The 19,130-nt window shown below is 49.6% G+C and overlaps 8 protein-coding genes across 8 annotated transcripts; 5 read left to right on the plus strand and 3 right to left on the minus strand.

The window, feature by feature from the left end:
* Nucleotides 1-3,703: 3,703 nt before the first annotated feature.
* rps1 (40S ribosomal protein eS1) lies at nucleotides 3,704-4,810 on the minus strand (the record flags this gene model as incomplete). Its single annotated transcript, XM_058449950.1, has 5 exons — nucleotides 3,704-3,847; nucleotides 3,915-4,416; nucleotides 4,483-4,508; nucleotides 4,574-4,658; nucleotides 4,797-4,810. The coding sequence occupies 5 exons, from the start codon at nucleotides 4,808-4,810 to the stop codon at nucleotides 3,704-3,706; spliced, it is 771 nt and encodes a 256-aa protein (XP_058312294.1).
* A 709-nt stretch (nucleotides 4,811-5,519) lies between these two features.
* N7498_002889 (transcription elongation factor 1 family protein) lies at nucleotides 5,520-6,051 on the plus strand (the record flags this gene model as incomplete). The annotated part of the gene is made up of 4 exons (XM_058449951.1): nucleotides 5,520-5,522; nucleotides 5,586-5,630; nucleotides 5,683-5,821; nucleotides 5,879-6,051. 4 exons carry the CDS (start codon nucleotides 5,520-5,522, stop codon nucleotides 6,049-6,051), a joined length of 360 nt encoding a protein of 119 aa, XP_058312295.1.
* Nucleotides 6,052-6,373: 322 nt separating this feature from the next.
* Nucleotides 6,374-7,300, minus strand: N7498_002890 (uracil phosphoribosyltransferase; the record flags this gene model as incomplete). The annotated part of the gene is made up of 4 exons (XM_058449952.1): nucleotides 6,374-6,441; nucleotides 6,496-6,667; nucleotides 6,723-7,081; nucleotides 7,146-7,300. The coding sequence occupies 4 exons, from the start codon at nucleotides 7,298-7,300 to the stop codon at nucleotides 6,390-6,392; spliced, it is 738 nt and encodes a 245-aa protein (XP_058312296.1). The 3' UTR covers nucleotides 6,374-6,389.
* Nucleotides 7,301-7,789: 489 nt separating this feature from the next.
* N7498_002891 (WAPL family protein) lies at nucleotides 7,790-10,352 on the plus strand (the record flags this gene model as incomplete). The annotated part of the gene is made up of 2 exons (XM_058449953.1): nucleotides 7,790-10,024; nucleotides 10,077-10,352. The coding sequence occupies 2 exons, from the start codon at nucleotides 7,790-7,792 to the stop codon at nucleotides 10,350-10,352; spliced, it is 2,511 nt and encodes an 836-aa protein (XP_058312297.1).
* Nucleotides 10,353-10,775: 423 nt separating this feature from the next.
* On the plus strand, nucleotides 10,776-11,581 carry rhbA (Rheb family small GTPase rhbA). The gene is made up of 4 exons (XM_058449954.1): nucleotides 10,776-10,863; nucleotides 10,924-11,063; nucleotides 11,119-11,247; nucleotides 11,306-11,581. The coding sequence occupies exons 1-4, from the start codon at nucleotides 10,809-10,811 to the stop codon at nucleotides 11,543-11,545; spliced, it is 564 nt and encodes a 187-aa protein (XP_058312298.1). The 5' UTR covers nucleotides 10,776-10,808; the 3' UTR covers nucleotides 11,546-11,581.
* Nucleotides 11,582-12,269: 688 nt separating this feature from the next.
* On the plus strand, nucleotides 12,270-14,032 carry N7498_002893 (serine--tRNA ligase SES1; the record flags this gene model as incomplete). Its single annotated transcript, XM_058449955.1, has 7 exons — nucleotides 12,270-12,402; nucleotides 12,455-12,525; nucleotides 12,582-12,743; nucleotides 12,818-13,239; nucleotides 13,293-13,383; nucleotides 13,442-13,810; nucleotides 13,865-14,032. 7 exons carry the CDS (start codon nucleotides 12,270-12,272, stop codon nucleotides 14,030-14,032), a joined length of 1,416 nt encoding a protein of 471 aa, XP_058312299.1.
* Nucleotides 14,033-14,566: 534 nt separating this feature from the next.
* On the plus strand, nucleotides 14,567-16,286 carry N7498_002894 (D-3-phosphoglycerate dehydrogenase; the record flags this gene model as incomplete). The annotated part of the gene is made up of 6 exons (XM_058449956.1): nucleotides 14,567-14,862; nucleotides 14,921-15,228; nucleotides 15,289-15,878; nucleotides 15,963-16,064; nucleotides 16,115-16,196; nucleotides 16,258-16,286. The coding sequence occupies 6 exons, from the start codon at nucleotides 14,567-14,569 to the stop codon at nucleotides 16,284-16,286; spliced, it is 1,407 nt and encodes a 468-aa protein (XP_058312300.1).
* A 470-nt stretch (nucleotides 16,287-16,756) lies between these two features.
* N7498_002895 (uncharacterized protein) lies at nucleotides 16,757-18,770 on the minus strand (the record flags this gene model as incomplete). The annotated part of the gene is made up of 8 exons (XM_058449957.1): nucleotides 18,619-18,770; nucleotides 18,487-18,568; nucleotides 18,336-18,432; nucleotides 18,125-18,279; nucleotides 18,045-18,072; nucleotides 17,772-17,985; nucleotides 17,527-17,721; nucleotides 16,757-17,441 (listed from the first exon to the last, which is right to left on the minus strand). Exons 1-8 carry the CDS (start codon nucleotides 18,726-18,728, stop codon nucleotides 16,757-16,759), a joined length of 1,566 nt encoding a protein of 521 aa, XP_058312301.1. The 5' UTR covers nucleotides 18,729-18,770.
* Between the last annotated feature and the right edge of the window lie 360 nt (nucleotides 18,771-19,130).

Genomic DNA, 19,130 nt, shown 5'->3' on the forward strand with positions numbered 1-19,130 from the left:
TAATTTAGAAAGATAAATATAGATTAGTAATAGTAATTAAAAGCTATTTCTACTAGAGCTTTTTAGACTAAGGTTAGGATTAATTAGAGTTAACTATCTAGTAAGAGAATAATAGGTTAGTTTTCTCTTATTTTACTCTCTCTTTTCTCTCTCTTTTCTCTCTCTTTTCTCTCTCTTTTCTCTCTCTTTTCTCTCTCTTTAGTAAATACTAGATATTTATTTATTTTCCTTTTAATTTTTAATAGCTACTATTCTTCTAATACCTATATAGAGTAGTCGTCCTATTTAATACTATATAACTAAATATTATACTATATTATTTATATATAGCCTTAGGCTATCTACTCTAGATATTTATAATTTAATTAAATAATATTTATATATCTAAGATATAGCCCTTTCTATCCTAATATATATATTATATATCTAGCTTTAAGCTATATTAAATTTAATAAAATTAGACTTAATTATATCTATCTAAAGAGCCTAGTCTTTAGTTCGGTCTCTAATGTATTAAATAGAGAGTAATAGTAATAGTAGTTAAGATATAAGTTTAGTTATTTAGCTATTTATTAGTTTAGTTAGTTTAAAAGAGAAGGAATTAAATAGAAGAAGAAGGTTAATACTATTACTATAAATAGATTAGCTTATAAAGTCTAAAGGTTCTATCCTTTCTAGGAGTAAAGATAAAGTAAGAAAAGTTAAGATAAAATATAAAGAAATAAATAGATTTAGGTAAAGTATATAGCCTAATATTATTAGTTCTTTATAAGCTAATTATTATAAAGTAGGTTAAATAAGCCTATCCTATTAGCCTAAATCTCTATACGACTATAGATATACCTATAGATATATTTATAGGCCTATGGAATTCGCTAAGAGCTATCTCCCTTCAAAATTCTTTAACTTTTTCTCTTAACTCTAACCTTTTTATCTTAACTATACACCCTACACTAGTAATTAGGTACTTATAAGATAAGAGTAGATAAAAAAAGCTATAATAATTTAATTAAATTATAAAATAAGCCCTAATAACCTAGTATTATACTATAGGAAGATTACTAAATTATAGTGGTGTAGTTATATATAATAAATATATATCTTTAAGCACTAACTATAATTTCTGCTATTACTTTTTTACCTTTACTTCTATAGGCCTAAAATATTCATAAGACTAATGAAAGTAACCCTTTTATATATATAAATAAATTTATTTCTTATAATTACGTAGTAGGTAGGCTGAAAAGTGGTGATATTACTTGTTCCGACGAAAATATATATAAATAATAAAGGTTAGTCAGTGAGTTATATATAAAAATTAGGCTAAATCAGGCCAAATTAGGCCAAATTAGGCAGAATTAGGTGTCTATAGGCGACCTATGTCATTGCCTACTCACCCCTGGTAGATAGATAGAGAGAATCACCCTAGCCTACCCTTTATAAGAGAGAAAGGCTAGTGCTCCCGGAGGTAAATTGAAATGAAAGCTCTTGTTCGATTCAGTCTAGGTTTTGAGCTATATTTATAGACAGAAATATTCCGTTCGTCCGAGATGAGTCTGCCGTTTACCCAATAATATGAACGTCATGAAATGAGGGATAGGCCTAGCAACCATAGTTATGTAGGCTGGTGCAGAGGGAAAGAAAGCATAGTAAATACTGAAGTGAGAGACAAAGAAGCGTGGAAAATCAGACAGAAGACGGTGAGAGATGGGAGAACGGGGACTTCCATATTGAATTGGAAGCTCTAGATATATGTATATATAAATGCGTACACCTAAAATCCTGACAGAATGGAATTGAATGCGCTGGGCTGTGGGAGCGGTCGGGTCTTGACTCTTATATAGATACTGGAATACTGAAACCAGGGAGTAGGATCCCTGACCGGTAGCTTTATTATTCATAATCGACTTTGTTGAACATCAATAAATATGAAACACATACGTGAGCTCACATGTCTATACCACGGGGTCTAGAGCATGATCCGGCACGGTGCGGTATCGTTGCTGGCTTATATGTGAAGATATCACGATAGGGGCGCCGACTTGGAGTTCAGCAAAAGTTGCAGACCCAGAATTCAGTAAGCAGACAGTCCTACCACCATAAAACGGTTTCAAATCTACAATATTGGTGGCATCAATCCTGGCCTTATGGGTGTGAACACAGCTGAAGATCACTACTAAATGAGCCCTAGCATCCACAAATGGCTAGAGAGTTCCCAGTATTGCCCATAGATGGATAAAGCTAGGTCATAATTTAAGGTGACAGGAGCAGTTAGCTTGACAAGTTCTAGTTACTACAGCGAATGAAGCTGCTCCTTTGTAACATGAAATATCGCGAAGATTGTGCTCTCGTTTCTGATATAGCGGTTCTTTGCCGAGACACTCGATAAATTTGGCCCATTTCCTGGGCAACGATCGCAGAAGGGGGTTGAAAACATCGAGATTGTAATTTGGTCTCAACTAAATCGTAGATATTGAAGTATACCATAATTCACACCCACCTGTACTCCTGATAGCCGGAGACACACAAGGGCAAGGTATAGAATCCCGCCACGGAAATCAATGACTGCGGAACCTAGGCACCGTTCGTCCCTGACTTTACGGGTGGACATGCAAAAACCGGGTGGCTGTATCGTATAGTCTACCCATAAGTATAAATACACGCATACCTACCAAGAGGAACCGAAAGACGCAATAGCGTAATGAACTTTCAGTGTTAGTCTAGCAATTGCCACTTTTCAAGAAGGTACCATCAGTGATGAGTCGGGATATCACACCTAGGTACAATCGTAGTGGATAGATAACCTTTTGAGAAGAGGTTCATCCACGGCCATGAAAAACACTTGTAAATTTCGAACACCCACAAGACCCAATTTACCACCATCCCACAAAATAGTATCATGAAATGGAGAATGAAATATCGTAGGCTTGCTAATTGATTTTTACCTGTCAACTGCTCGTGCAGTGGCCGTAAGCCTAGAGAAGCAAAAGATTGACTAGGCCTATGCTCACGTGGTACTTAAAAGCCTCGAGTATTTAACATGGTCGACAAAGAATACGCGGCTCACTAGACGCGCCAAAGTGCCGAGGTTATGCCCAAAGCACATAAAAAACTCTAGCACTCTAGCGCGATGAACTTTGCTCGGTGTGAGGGGGGCATACGAGCACCGAAAGGGAAATGAACTTACCAGAGACAAAGAAGCAACGAGGAAAGATGCGGGCGCCACTTTCCATACTTCAAGGTTTAAGGAAAGTTGATAGATACGAGACGATGAAGAGGATGTACCTCGACCTCTTCGGCCCCGAGAATTACCCTGATCGGAATGACAGTGCTCCTCGTGGGGCAGCGATTACTTGTCGGAAAGTATTTTTTGAACCCGAGCATATTGGACAACGCAGGAGGGGGCCTCCTCCAGTATTTTCAACTAAACCGGGGACCTTACTAAATCAATGACTCCGTCGGGATTTACAATGCAACCGCAAGCAAGGCGGTTTCTACCAGTGGATTGCAGATTAGATCGTTGCATACTGCACTAAATTTTGGTTTGTCCTGGCTAGACCGGTCATCTACGGGGACAGCCGTGGCCCGATGCCAGTGATGTAAATATGTCATACATGTCATGAACTTTTTTGTTTTCCTATATCAGAAGACAACGACTGCCATGGTTGACCAGTATTTGACACCACTTCAAAATGAAATACCCTTAAACAGATTCGAGGACCGTGTCCTTGAACTCCCGCTCAACCTTCTGGCCCTTGTCATCAGTGGCCGACTCGCCGTGGAGGGCGAGGAGAGCACCCAGGTCAAACTTGGGGGACTTCAGGAGCTTGACCTTGCGAATGTGAACCTGTGACATGATGGGTTAATATCAGGGGGTACGATCAGATTCAACCCGAAGGAGGGGGAAAACTCACATTCTGCAGGGGGTAGATGCCCTGGGTGGACTTCTCGATCTCACGACCAATGACCTCGGGGATGAGCTTGTGGGTGAGCTGAGACAGAGTGCAGCTGGCGGCCTCGCGCTGAATAATCTCGGTCATCTTCTTGCGGATCGCACGGATTTGAGACGAGCGGGCGTAGGTGGTCTTCTTGATCTGGTTGGGGCGTCTCTTGGTGAAGGCGATGGCGAACAGACGGAGGAGGTAGTCATCGGTAGTCTTCACGGTGACGTTGGCCTCAATGAGAGACTGCCACTTGCGGACCAGCGAGCGCAGCTTGTCGGTGGTGAAGTCCAAGCCGTGGAAGTTGGTAAGACAGTTCTTGCCCTGGATCTCGTCCACACGGAGCTTGACCTTGCGGAAAGCGTGGTCCTCATCGTTCTGCAGATCCGCGAGGGAGACCTCGAAGATACGGCCCTTGAGGGAGTCGTTGGCGTTCTTGAGACCGCTGGTACGGTTGACCAGAGTCTTGCCGACACTTTTCGATTCCGTTAGCAAACACAGATACTATCACCGAGGGGTCGATCCAAAAAGGGGTTCCTACTCGCGGGTCTGGAAGGTGGAGGGGGCCTGTAGAATGGTCAGCGATTGTTCCCAGGGCACCGAAGAGAAAAAAAACCGATAGGGACACTCACCTTCACGGAGTACTCATCCTTACGGGTGAAGGGGTCGACAGTGCGCTTCTTGATGCCCTTCTTGCCCTTGGAGAGGCGCTTGTTCCTGGAAGCGAAGTTGGATTAGCCGGGGTGATTCGACGAGGTGCTGATTTCAAGAGATGCCAGGGGCGAGGGGGAGGAGCGAAGAAAACAATCGAGTGAACGAGAGAACAAGAAAACGAGGGGAGAGGAAAGTGCTTACTTTCCAACAGCCATGATTGCGAGTCGGGTCTATCTGGGTGTTGTTGGAAGACAGACAAAGGTATCGCACCACGGCGCTTCGGAGGGTTTCGAGATTCTCGCTCGGGTCGACTGGGAGGGTTGAAATCGAAAACCCACAGAAAACTCGCTAAGCGAAGTGCGCGGGCCCTACCTGGCTGATGTAAGACAACCACGTGACACACAGTCGAGAAATTCCCCATCTTCGCACTTTCCCCTTTTCGGACTCGAAGCCTGAGGCAAATACACACAGGCCAGTCACTAATCACTAATCGATCGAGTTCACTACATAGGCACCTGGGAAGCATTCACTACCCTATGAATGATGGTGCTTTGATTGGTTCACCTCGTTTGCCTCAGAGACTGGGCAGATACATGCTGATATCTGAGGTATCACCTGTTTCTTGGATTTCCAAGTGCTACTGCTACCCAATCTCTAACCTGTATCTTCTAAAGTGCTGGGTAGTAACAGTCCTCATAAAATCAGGACAGCAATTCAACATGAGATTTGTGGTGTATGTAGAAAGTGCCTAGATAGTCATCCTACCTAACAAACCGAATTGATACTCGCTCTGTGGAATGACGATGCTGGGACGACGGAGGCCCCGTTCTTCCGATACGATACCCATTCTCCGCACGAGCCAACCCCTCACAACGACACCTTCGCCTTCGCCTTTTCTCGAGTCTGCATCGCTTGAAGTAGAGCATGGTATGTCTCTCGTTATTGTTCATGCTTTCCAGGGGAACATGACTGATCCCACTTGCCTCTCAGGGAAAGCGCAAGAAGTCAAGCCGGCAGCCGCAAGGGCCCCGAAAGGTGCGAACATCTCCTCCCTTATTCGCCATCCGACAGTACTGACCTTGAGCAGCGGGAACCTCTTGCGACTACCTTCGCATGTCTATTCTGCAACCATGAGAACTCGGTCGTGGTCAAGCTGGATAAGAAGTTGGGTTTAGGAGACCTGTCGTGTAAAGTCTGCGGCCAAAAGTTCCAGACGGGCATCAATTGTGGGTGGAAAAGGCCTTGATCATACATCCGGTGCCCCCTGACTGACTCTGTGTTAGACCTCTCTGCCGCAGTGGACGTATACTCGGATTGGGTGGATGCGTGTGATGCCGTGGCCAAGGACACGGCCAACCAATACGACGGGGGCGCGAGTACGCAGGCCGGGAACAGCAAGCCCGATGCATCGGCGGATGTTGGAGATGGCGATACCTACGAGGGGGAAGACTATTGATCATGTTACGAGGCGCGGAGGCGAACGGCGCATGGGCATGGTACCAATTTGAGGAGCTCGGTTCATATACACACGGCGCATCCACCAATTTGATATTGTTTGTACTACCTCTGATTCTAGCCGGTTTCAGTACAGCAGGACAGGTTTCTCCATCGAACCCCTATATGGTCTAGATGATATTCGGAGACCAGCTGAACTAGGGTGTTCTGGGACTCCCCCGAGGAGTCAAGATGTTGTGCCGATGCCACCAATATTCCTGCTTCGTCCGCAAACTCGGCTGGGACAAACATGAGCGGTAAGCTTGGACGATTGGTCGTCGTAGTCGAGGTTGTGTAAAGCTACAATGTATAGTATCGGTCACCAAAATCGCCCAAGCCCGGAATGATGTATCTGTGGGTGCATTAGTGCGTTTCGAAATCTGCGAGGAAGAGTAGGATAGAATACTTTTTGTCGTCCAGTCCCTGGTCAACGAAGGCTGTGACAACCCGAAGTTTAGGGAATCTTTCGGCGAATTCCGCAACACCGGAGGGGCTGGCGATCAGATTGAGGAATAGGATCCGGTGTTCGGGTACACCCTTTTCCTTCAATACTTCAACAGCTAGTGTAGCAGAGCCGCCTGATTCATGACACGTCAGTGTGGTTGAGGGGATTCGAAAGGGCTCGAAACCCACCCGTGGCAAACATGGGATCCAGAAGGAGAACCCATCGGTCAGCAATATCGGCAGGTAGCTTGTCGTAGAAGAGTTTTGGCATGCAAGTCTCCTCATCTCGCTGGATCAAGATCTTGCCGATACGGACTGACCGACAGCAATCTCGCAGGCCTTGCTCCATGGCCTCTCCGGCTCTCATGATGGATACGCCGCATATTTTGCCCTCAAACTTCACGCCTAAGTAGGCCCGTCCGACCGGGGTCGTCACGGACTGTTCCACTACCGGGAGGTGGTTCAGTCCTTCTTCTACCAACAATCGAATGATTCGGTTGGAGTAAAAGATGAAGTCCGCACGAGCTGTCCGTTGGTCACGGATCATCCTGTGTGTGCAGTCAGATATACATGTAACGGCCTCACCCCTCAATGCTGGAGGTACGATCTTACGTCAAGAGAGCAATCAGCTGGGGTGTCTGGGGGAGGACGTGGACATTCTCGTAGGAGACCTCTTTGGACACCGTCGCCGTCGGTTTCTCACCGTCAGGTCGATAGATAGGACCCACGCCCTGGGCAGGAGATGGGATCGGATCTTTGCCAGCCATGCCGCCTCGAGAGATGAGAACGGTACGAAGGTGTGGATAATGTCGGATATGGCGTCTGTGCACGCGCACACGAGTGGGGGGAAAGAAGATGGGATTTACCCTTATCTCGTATCTGCATCTTGCGGTCTTCGAGCACGCGCCCTCCTCCGCACTGGGTCGTTTTGGTTGCATCACCGCTGAATAAGCCTCGAGCTTGAGCCGACCAGGGAGTTCCATCTCTCACCTTCGACTTCCCCTTTACCTCACCTTCGATGTTTCGTGGGGTCAAAGCAGATACGGAATTTCTGGGATCTTCGCGATCTCTGTCTCTCCCTTCCAACTCTCCTTCCGCGTGAAACCGCCTCGGTGTTCGGTATGTCTTCATCGCCAGACTTTGCCTTTCTCATCGGATCGGTCTCTTTGAACCTGTGAACTCGCTCGTTCATCGCCCCTCGACCTTCATTGACTTGAATGAAATGCGACGCGTTTGCGACCATCATAAGAGCGAAAATGGACCACCCGCGACCCCGAAACCGAAGACTGGTGACCTATGGCGCTTCCACGAGGAATCCGCCGCCTTCAAAGACCATATCCGCACGCGCATCAACGGTCAAAGATATTACGGGATCATGCCCACCGGACCGTAAGCTCGAAGGTACCGAGAAAGGATACAAGCGATCATCACGCCCGGGTGCCTCTATGGCCCCAACGCTTGAAAAACCACGGGAATCCGCCGAAGATAGCATCTACAATCTACCGTCATCAGATGAGGAGGGCCAGAAAACCATTGTACAGCGGAAGCGAAGGCGTCAAGGCTCCAGTTTAAATGCTTCCTTGCACAAGGACAGTCTTGAATCGCGAGCTGCTTCGATAGTCGATACCAACCCCAGACCCCGCAATAATTCGACTCCGAAACAAGATGCGGGCATTTCCGTAGCTAAGAATGCCTCCCCACGGACGAAGAAGACCGCACGAGACCCCAGCCGGCTATTCGGGAGAAAGCAAGGAGGAGGTTCACAGCCCATTCGGCAGACATTCACGACAACTCCTGATACCACAAATATTATCGAGTCTACCAAGGCTGAACGCTCTTCTTCCGAGGACAGTGAACCACTGCGGCAAGCTCGGACGGAGAGCCCCTCTGAAAACAAAATATCAAATTCTAGGAATCCTGTATTACCTAGTCCTCGAAAGGTCGCTCGGACAACTGCTGGAAGCACGACTCCCGGTCGAAGAAGATTAATTGATTCACTAGCTACAAGAGGGCAGTTTGATGATGAAGTGTCACCCAAAAAGCCAATGGATAGTCCGCTGTCTTCACCTTTTGCTCGCCGCGGCCCACATCCCCCACGTCCCCCAAAGGACGTTGGATCACCATCCGTGCCAATCGAAGGCCATCTTGACGGCTATGGCCAGGACTCTACTGTCCCTGCCTCCCCTCATCTTCGAGGCTCCAAAGTGACGTATGCCCGCCAACGTTCCTTTTTGGATGACCTTCTTGGCCAGGCCCTTCCCACGGATCTAGAGCAGCTGGACCCGTTGATTTCACCACGCGGATCCAACGAGCGTATGCCTAGTGCACGTATATTCGCAATTGATGAGATCAACAACGATGACGATGGGACAGTCCGAAGCATCCACGAATTACGACAGGCGGGTGGAAACGCTCGATATCGGGGCACCGTCGAGTCGATCTTCGAGGATATTGAGGATCCACAAAATTCGGTATCAGGTCGAAGCAGTGCGTTGACCCAACTTTGTGGCAAACTGTTGGATTCAAAACTAGCTCGACAGTTTATTGATTGTGGCTTCGACAAGAGACTAGTAGATTGTCTTTCTCCTGACCTCGACGTTGTTCCTGCTGCGCTTGCTCTCTGCGCCTTTGGCCTTGCCTCTCAGGGCAGGTCATTGCCGTATATTATCGCGACCGCCGCATGGCCCAAGCTTCTGGATACGTCTCCTATTCTAATGAGCGTTCAGGATGACCTTTTCATCATGGCACAGGCCCAGAAGAGCAATTTATCTCGACCTGCCCGGAATTTGGTACAAAGCACTGCCTCGCAGATTCGGTCGGCCTTGCTTCAGGACGATACCTCAATCCAGCTCTCTCCTTGTTTCCTTGCGTTACACTGCTTCAAGATCATCATCTCGGCCTTCCAAGAGAAGGGTGAGTGCCCCAGTGGGCTTCCTACGCCCTTGTTGAAGCAGCTGGTGGACCTTTTGCTCTCCAAGAGTCCTGAATGTGACGGATTTCGGTCATTTGCACCCGAGAAGTCCCATGTCCTAGGGCTAGGATTATCGATTCTGGAAGTGCACACTACACTGGGAGACCCCCCTCAGCGAGAGCACCGCGACATCCTTAGTTTACTGACCGGCATGCATGGATTACTGTACGCGAAAGACGATTCAGACACAGCCAGCCAGCAAATGCAGATGCTCTATATACGGGTAATCTTGAATATGACCAACAATGATCCAATGCTGTGCGATAGCTTTGCAACGTCTGCGATGGTCGGGCAATTAGCTGAGATTGCAATCACCAAGTTTGGAGATTTGACCGAGGATTCTCTAGCTCAGGATAACAGTCCCCTGGACACGGTGATTTTGGCGCTCGGTGCACTCATCAACCTGACCGAACAAAGTGAAGCATCGCGTGCCATGTTCCTCCAAGCTTCCAATGGGGGCGAGTCCCTTCTTGATCGTCTATTACATCTTTTCGCGGATAATGTTGATTCAACCTCCAAGGTAAGGCTCATTCTCAATAACCTGCGAGTTGACATCTGACAAGACCTCTTAGGCTCATTCCGTTTTGGAAGTACATCACAATGTCGCAGTGGGGTATCTAGCAGTACTCCTTCTAGCACTTTCCCTCGACGCGGATGCACGAGTTCAAATAAAGAGGCCAATGCGCTCCAATGGGCTGGCAATCGTCATGTCTACCGTGGATGAATTCTTGCAATACCATCGAAAGATCGAACAGGAATTACACCCGCCCCAAGCACAGGGGAAGGCGAGTGGTTTCGTCGCTCGTCTCCAGAGCCTTGTCAGCCAAGTCAAGCATATTGAGCACTAGTGATAGTGTTTGTACACGAGCCTTTGTGATCACTTTTGAGGGTGATTTTGTACATAATTTCTTCTTATTCTTCTTCTTGTCTCTGGCGCTATGGCGTAGGTAGAGATGGGGCTATATCTAGGTAGTTGAATGACTGATACCACTTCTTTTGTCATCGTTATACTTTCCATGTGTAAAAGAAAAAGGTGAGACTGAGCAGACAAGTAGAAACGAGTAGGAGGATCGGTGATCGGTCGGACTGAGGATCGGCCGAGGCGCGTAATCGTTTGCAGCGTTTGCAAAGAGGAGAGCTCCGGATGCTTCATGCAACTTTGCCACCCGACCGCAACAACTCCCCTCTCCTCTCCATCTTCCCAGGCTGGTTCACCTTCAATTCATCAGTCATCATTCCCTGTCCCCCATCTTCGATTCCAACTTGACAATCTTCCGAGCCGTGCTCGCTGTTCCCCTTCCAAGATGCCTGCCGCCCCGAAACAAAGAAAGATCGCAATTGTCGGTAGCCGTTCCGTCGGTACGGATCTTTCCCTGCCCTACTTTCAAGCGGATTTTATCGTCTAACGCAGGATTCCAGGCAAATCGTCTCTCACCGTCCGCTTTGTCGAGCATCATTTCGTGGAAAGTTACTACCCCACAATTGAGAATACCTTCAGCCGGATTATCAAGTACAATGGTCAAGACTACGCCACTGAGATCGTAGACACTGCTGGACAGGTATGCATTTTCCCCCTGCGAGAAAAGCATTATTCGCTGATGCTTTCTGCAATAGGATGAGTACAGTATCCTGAACTCGAAACACTTCATTGGGATCCATGGTTATATCATTGTGTACTCGGTCACCTCGCGACAATCATTTGAAATGGTCAGAGTCATTCGGGACAAGATTCTGAATCACCTGGTAAGCTCTGTTCTGTCCAGTGCCTTTGACTCTGGTGAAATTTCTAACCTCCCCAAAGGGTGCGGATGAAGTGCCGCTGGTGGTGGTCGGCAACAAGAGCGATCTCAAGCCAGAACAACGCCAAGTCTCTCTCGATGAGGGCCGGCAATTAGCGGAAGAAGTGAACTGTGCATTCACGGAAGCTAGTGCTTTCCTGGACTTCAATGTCTCCAAGGCCTTCGACCTGATGATAGGGGAGATCGAGAAGTCCCAGAACCCGTCTCAGCCCACCGGCGGCAACAAGTGCGCCGTTATGTGATTAGCCTGGACCATTTGCTGTGAGATAACTAGCTGTAACCCACGGTATGTGAAGCTACGCAATCGTCCTCCTCCTGAGAAATGAAGCAAAATGCATTACTGGTATTCCGGGTCCCGCGATAACCGGTTGGTTTCAACTCGACCACTGTGACTGTCCATTCTTCGAATAGTTCGGTTTTACCAGGTCATCATGTTGCCTTAATCTTGCCTCAAGCTACTCGCGTCATTGCTGGCTGACCTTATTGTTTTACCTAGTTAGTATCCAAGCGAGTACCGAGCTACCATATGGGTATATCCAATGGCCTCGTTGAACTTTCCGTCGGGACGAGTCTTCGTACCCGAGGTCTTTTCTTTCCTTTTTTCTCTCTGTTTCTCTCTCTTCCTCTTTCTTTGATTATCTTTTCTGGATTTGGTGGAACATTGGGTTCGGTTGCATGATTCATGAAGGATTTCTTTTTCGGGTTAGGCTAGGGGATCTGTATTTTGGTATCGCAGCGTGCATAGAATAATGAATAGGCCTCGCAGGCCTCGACTGGTCAATTGACGCGCAAGTCTAAGTTCCGAGGTTAGCATTGTTGCCATCGGAGTGGTTTCACCTTCGAAGCATCGCAGGCGGGATTAAGTAATGCCCCGCCGTGCGCGCGCACTTTTGCATTTTACCCCTCCACAACTGAGGTACCCGGCTCTGACTCACTGCCATTTTTCTCGCGCTTCGTTGATTCAACATGCTCGACCTTAACGATTTCATCACCGAGCGCGGTGGTGACATAAACAAAATCAAGGAGAGCCAGCGCCGGCGGTTTGCCCCCGAGGAAGTTGTTGAAGAAGTGATCGCTCTGTATGAAGAAGCCCGCCGAGGTATGTTTTGTGTCGATGCGAGGATCATATGTATGGTGCTGACTGGTACTAGCACGGTACGCGGCCACTCAAATCGGCTCCGAGCTCAATGCCGTCCAGAAGGAGATTGGAAAGAAGAAGAAGGTACTGAACCTCCGTGTTTCTTTCTTACCCAGCAAATACTCACTCTTGGCGGCCAGGCCAAGGAAGACGCTAGTGACTTGGTGAATCAAAAAGCCGATATTGAGAAGCGCAAGAAGGAGGCGGAAGACATCGCCGTCCAGAAGGAATTGGAGCGGGACCGCAAAATCCGGCCGATTGGCAACTACGTTCACGACTCGGTCCCCGTGAGCAACAATGAGGTTGGTAGCCCCGTCCAGAACCACCGCCGTCAGGCTTGTTTCACCATGCTGATATGACACGTGGCGGGACATAGGATGACAACCAGATTATCAGAACATGGGCCCCCGAGAATGTCTCCATGGAGCGACCCGGCTGCCTCTCCCACCACGAAGTCCTGACTCGCTTGGATGGATACGACCCGGAGCGCGGTGTTAAGATCGTCGGCCACCGTGGATACTGCTTGACCGGATATGGCCTCTTCCTCAACCTGGCTTTGATTAACTATGGCCTCGAGTTCCTCTTCAACAAGGGCTACAAGCCCAACCAGCCCCCGCAGTTCATGCTCAAGGATCTGATGGCGAAGACCGCACAGCTCGAGCAATTTGACGAAGAGTTGTACAAGGTCACTGAAAGTGATGACAAGTCCACGGACAAGTACCTCATTGCGACCTCGGAGCAACCGCTGTCTGCCCTACACGACAGCGAGTGGTTGCAGGAGAAGGACCTGCCTATCAAGTGAGACATGCACTCTGACCTGTTCGAAGACGAAGCTAACGAAATGGGGACAGGTACGCCGGATACAGCACATGCTACCGCAAAGAGGCTGGCGCGCACGGCAAGGATGCTTGGGGGATCTTCCGTGTCCACCAGTTCGAGAAGGTAGGCCGGAATACCGCGCACACCCCCAAACTCCGACTCGGTATCTAACATTGCACAGATCGAACAATTTGTTCTGACCAAGCCCGACGAGTCGTGGCAAGCTTTCGAGGATATGATGGCCACCTCCGAGGAGTTCTACAAGTCCCTGGGACTCCCTTATCAGGTCGTGGCCATTGTTTCCGGAGCGTTGAACAACGCTGCGGCCAAGAAGTACGACCTGGAGGCGTGGTTCCCCTTCCAGCAGGAGTACAAGGAGCTCGTGTCGTGCTCCAACTGCACCGACTACCAGTCGCGGGCACTTGATATTCGTTTCGGTGCCAAAAAGGCCACCGACCTAAAGAAGACCTACGTCCACGCCCTCAATGCTACTCTCTGTGCGACCGAGCGAACGCTCTGCTGCGTCCTCGAGAACTTCCAAAGGGAAGAGGTCAGTGTTTGGTCTCGCGCTTTTGTCCGTACGTGCGCTAACTCAATTGTACAGGGTATCGAGGTCCCCGAGCCGCTGCGCAAGTACATTCCCGGTGCACCGGAGTTCATCCCTTACACCAAGGAGCTGCCCAAGGACTCGACCTCCCAGAGGGCGAAGGCCAAGGGCAAGCCCGCCGGTGCCGACGAGGCGGCCAAGAAGATGCAGAGTCTCCAAGTCTAAATGGGGAGACGAGCGGAAGCCAGAAATCCAAACCTACATTCGATACCTCATCTACAGGAGTCCAGTCACCTTCAGGCGACATCCATAAATTCACTATAACTAGTAGGGACTTAAGGTACAAGAATACATATATAGCTTCGTTCAATGTAGATCATAATCGCCCCACACCGGCTTATCGCGTTAGCTGCCGTCTTACTCCCACCGGAAGAAAGAAACGGGAAGAGAAAAAAAAAAGGCCCCGCGCCCTCCGAGGATTCTCCATCTTATCCTATCACGCAATTGACTTGCCTGAGGACCCCCCTCTCCCAAGTATGAGTCAGTGTGCAAATTTAAAAATTAATTAGCCAAAAAGGTAAAAAATAACAAATAGGAGGAGCACAGTTCGGGCCGGATCCGTCTGTTTTCAACCTTGCAAACGGTCCGATTCCGGAGATCCGCGGCGAGGCTTATATAATGGAAGTGATTCATAGAGCCCTCCCAGTGGAAGTGAATCTGTCGGCTTCCTCATTCTTCCCTCATCTGTAATCCTCCGCTATGGCAACTGCTCAAGATATCCGTCCTCGCAAGGACGAGCTGGCCGCCCAGGCCCAGTACCTCTCGACCTCGCCCACGGCTTCATTCCACTCCCCCTCCAGCCACGGCTCCGCTCTCCAACGGATCATCCCCGTGGTGAATGCGAAGCACCTCAAGCCCTTTGCGACCGAGGATATCAAGGTTCTGTTGCTGGAGAACGTGAACCAGGCCGGCCGTGACATCCTGTCTGCGCAGGGCTACCAAGTGGAATTCCTCAAGTCTTCTCTCTCCGAAGATCAGCTCATTGAGAAGATCCGGTTGGACCTCCTTCCGTACCAATTGAAAGGCCATTGCTGACCACTTCTGGTGACACAGTGACGTTCATGTCATCGGTATTCGCTCGAAGACCAAGCTCTCTGAGCGCATCTTGAAGGAGGCCAAGAATCTGATCGTTATCGGGTGCTTCTGCATCGGTACCAACCAGGTCGACCTCCAGTATGCTGCCAACCACGGTATTGCGGTCTTCAACTCGCCCTTCAGCAACTCTCGCAGTGTTGCAGAGCTGGTCATCGGAGAAATCATTGCCCTCGCGCGCCAGCTGGGTGACCGCTCAAACGAAATGCACAACGGAACCTGGAACAAAGTGAGCAACAAGTGCTGGGAGATCCGTGGCAAGACGCTGGGTAGGCATCGTTTCTTGACTGCTCTGTTTCGGCTCGCCAATTGCTGACCGAGCCTTCTAGGTATCGTTGGATACGGTCACATCGGTGCCCAATTGTCTGTACTGGCAGAGTCCATGGGGATGTCGGTCATCTTCTACGATGTGCTCAACCTGATGGCCCTCGGTACTGCTCGTCAGGTCGAGACCTTGGATGCTCTGATGGCCGAGGCCGACTTCATCACCTGCCATGTTCCCGAAGTTCCGGAGACGAAGGGCATGATCGGCCGGAAGCAGTTTGACCAGATGAAGACCGGGAGCTACCTGATCAATGCCAGCCGTGGAACCGTGGTGGACATCCCCGCGCTCATTGATGCCATGCGAAGCGGCAAGGTTGCTGGTGCTGCGCTGGATGTGTATCCGAACGAGCCTGCCGGCAACGGCGACTACTTCAACAACGACCTCAACACCTGGGGAGCTGACCTGCGTGCCCTCAAGAATCTCATTCTGACCCCCCACATCGGAGGCAGCACCGAGGAGGCCCAAAGCGCGATCGGTGTGGAAGTTGCCCAGGCTCTGACTCGTTACGTCAACGAAGGTACCACTCTGGGCGCTGTCAACCTGCCCGAGGTTAACCTCCGTTCCCTGACCATGGAGGAGCCTGACCACGCACGGGTAAGTTCCCTTCTCGCTGCGGCTGTGATTTGTTGGCGAGAGTAACTTGGGAGAGCGAGATTAAGACTGACCGACTGGTTATAGGTTGTCTATATTCACAAGAACATTCCCGGTGTGTTGCGGAAGGTGAACGAAATCATTGGCGACCACAATGTCGACAAGCAGATGACCGACAGCAGAGGCGATGTAAGTATTCGGTCACAATTGCCGTGGATCAAGTTACTAAGTACGTTCAGGTTGCCTACCTGATGGCTGATATCAGCGACGTGAACACCACGAACATCAAGGACCTGTACGAGAGGTTGGAGAGCCTTCCCTGTGAGAATACCCTCCCCTTTTCCAGAGTTACACACATCGATTCTAACCTGAAATCGTCCAGCCCGAATCATGACCCGCATTTTGTACTAGACGAGCATCGATTGCTCCATTGTAATCAACTTTACGTATCTGAACCCGGAAGGTTCAATTTTGACGAACTCACGAGACTCTTTCAACGAGGTCTCTCAAAAAGGCTGTATATGCAAAGATCTTCCCAGGCGACAAGAAGCCTGTCCGATGACATGTGTGTAATAGAGCAAATTTGTACTTTGCATGTTTATTGAAGCTAGAGAAAAGTCATTGATATGAAACGTGTTCATTTGATTATTTTACTACCTGAGGATTGAGATCTTCCCTGGCAAGTTTGCGCAGAATAATGTATTTCCACGAACGGACACTCCAAAGCGGCTTGGAGAGGCCTAAATAGACCACGCCACGATGGTGGGCATTCCGATCTCCTGGTTTCGAATGTCCTTGTTCTAGGGATCTAAGATGGTCATGATGACCTGAAGGTAAAATGACCCGATTGAATTGAAGTCGGCACGATGCACTTTCAAATGTCACCCTCTGCTCGAGTCTCTAAAGTTAGGACTTCGGCTTCGTCGTCGAGGAGCGTCACGGCGATAATCACGGCGATTCGAGTTGCGCCATTCGGGATTCGATTGGGCGTTATGGTCACCCGAATCGCGCGGGCGCTCATGAGGATTGCCGTAGTTGGGAACGTACGAGTCGACGTTGTTCGAGAATCTCCCGCCGGTCCGATTCTGACCAGGTCGGTCTCGTCGCTGGTCATCTCTCCCATCCGACCTGCCCGTCTGTGACCCATCCCATGGAGGGCGAGCCGACACGGGAGGCCGCGGCGGTAGTCCGTTATCCCGCGAAGGTGGGAATGGCCCGCCCCGGTGCAAGTTGCCGCCCGAGCCCGGGGCGTTCGATCGACCTCCACGGGCTGCACCTGGGATGCGACTGCGCGAATCTGGACCTCGAGAGCCAGAGCTAGCCCACCCTCCGTTGGAGGCGGTATTGGCGGAGCCACCTGCGGGTGCAGGAGGCATAGGTGGCCGCTGTGGTGGCTTCTTTTTGTCCAACTCGTGGGAATCTTGGAAGCGGGGAATGTCACCGGGGCGCGCAGGTAGTGGAGGCGTGGTGAAATAAGGGTGTTTTAAAGCATCTATGGCGTTGATCCGTTTCCGCCAGTCGAGCCGGAGAAGTTCAGACAGCAGCGAGATGGCTGTCGGGCTCAGACTGTTCCAACTGTTAGTCAATTCGCCTCCCGCCTGAGAGCCTGTCCCTGGAGAGCAGGCTCAACACGAGTTCAAGGATTTCTTACTCTCTGAAGACCTCCCCAAGATTTCCACGTTTGGATCCCCAGTCCTTCACGCCTTCGAGGCTCGGGAGCGAACTCCACCCAGGCATGTTCTCCTCGGTTGGAGTACCCACGAGGTTAAAAATGAGCCTCGCTTGATCGAGATCAGTGTTGCCGGAGAGAATAGGCTTTCCTTTGAACATCTCGCCGAAAACACACCTGTGTGTCATTAGAGGTGATCGGAGGGAGAAGATGATGGTAAAGCTTACCCGGCCCCCCACATATCGATGGCTGTTGTGTACCGCCGGAGTTGAAGAAGTAGCTCGGGCGGTCGATACCACCTGGTGACAACAAGAGCGGTGTACTCCCTCTTGGCTTCTCCCCCGCCCTTGCCAGGCTGTGGAGGGGGTTCATCGAAGGGTCGCGCGAGCCCAAAGTCTGCGATCTGAAGGATTCCTTCATTGCTGATAAGAAGATTGGCAGCTACCCCATGACCGGTTAGCTGAAGATTTCAATCAACTGATGCTCACGGATCAACACACCCTTCATGTCACGATGCAGAATGCAGTTCTATGATGGGGTTAGATAGACTTTTCTTCACCAAAGATCGAAGCGTTCGTACCGCATGCAGGTACCGCAACCCTTCAAGAAGCTGCATTAAATAGCACTTGATCTGGGGCTCGGTAAACTGGACATCTGGGTTCTCGAGTAGTCCCGATAAGTCATGCTCCATGTACGGCATGACCATGTACATGTTAGGCTTTTTCCGCCCTTCGCCTAGTACAGATGTCAGGAAGGCTGCCATGGATTTTGCATGCCGATATTGATCTTACCCTTGTTTCGCTCAACGGCCATCTCCTTGAGTTGCAAGATATTTGGATGAGAAAGGGCTTTCAAGAGTTTGATCTCTCGAATTGCAGTAATGGGAAACTGTCCGGGAATGATTTAGTGATAATGCTTGAGAAGAGTGAAAGGGACACCTACGCCCTCCTTCTCGTGGTGCATGAGAATCTTCTTCAGGGCCATGACCGAGTTGTCTTTCTTGGATCGTGCTTTGTAAACCATACTATCAACCAGTCAGCCATCTGCAACACATTATACCTTGAGCCGACCTACCCAAAGGTTCCCTCGCCGAGCTTGTCGATAAATGCGAAATCGCGAATGTTGCAGCAGCCTGGAAACCGAGGCTGGCCGTGATCATCATTCTCAAGAGATGCGACAGCCATCTTGTATTCACAGTCGGCCTCCGGAGCCGACCAAGAAAAAGAATAGTCGGAATCTGTAGCGCAGATTGTGGCTGGATAGCTTCTTGGTTATTGGAGGGCTGTTGCTCAGTCGAGACACATACGGTAGGCGTAAGGCGTTTGGAGACTCAGGTAGGGTCTGTCGCGCTGGTTTCAGACAATGAGAAGCTCGGGTTAAAATGCCACATCACAGATCGGGCTCAAAGTAAGAGTGAATGGCAGATCGAAGAAATGAGGCAGCGGTGGTACATTTGCGGTTCGGGAGAAGCTACCTTGACAGGGTATTGGACTCGGCCATTCAAAGTCGTCTTCTAATATAAGCGGCCGGAATGAAAGGCGTAATGAAGAGCGCAGAGTCGCCCAAATAAAGGCAGAGAGAAAGAC

This window comes from Penicillium cinerascens (genome assembly GCF_028974065.1).
Source record: "Penicillium cinerascens strain IBT 15544 chromosome Unknown contig_1_segment0_segment0, whole genome shotgun sequence".
Taxonomy (NCBI): Eukaryota; Fungi; Ascomycota; class Eurotiomycetes; order Eurotiales; family Aspergillaceae; genus Penicillium; species Penicillium cinerascens.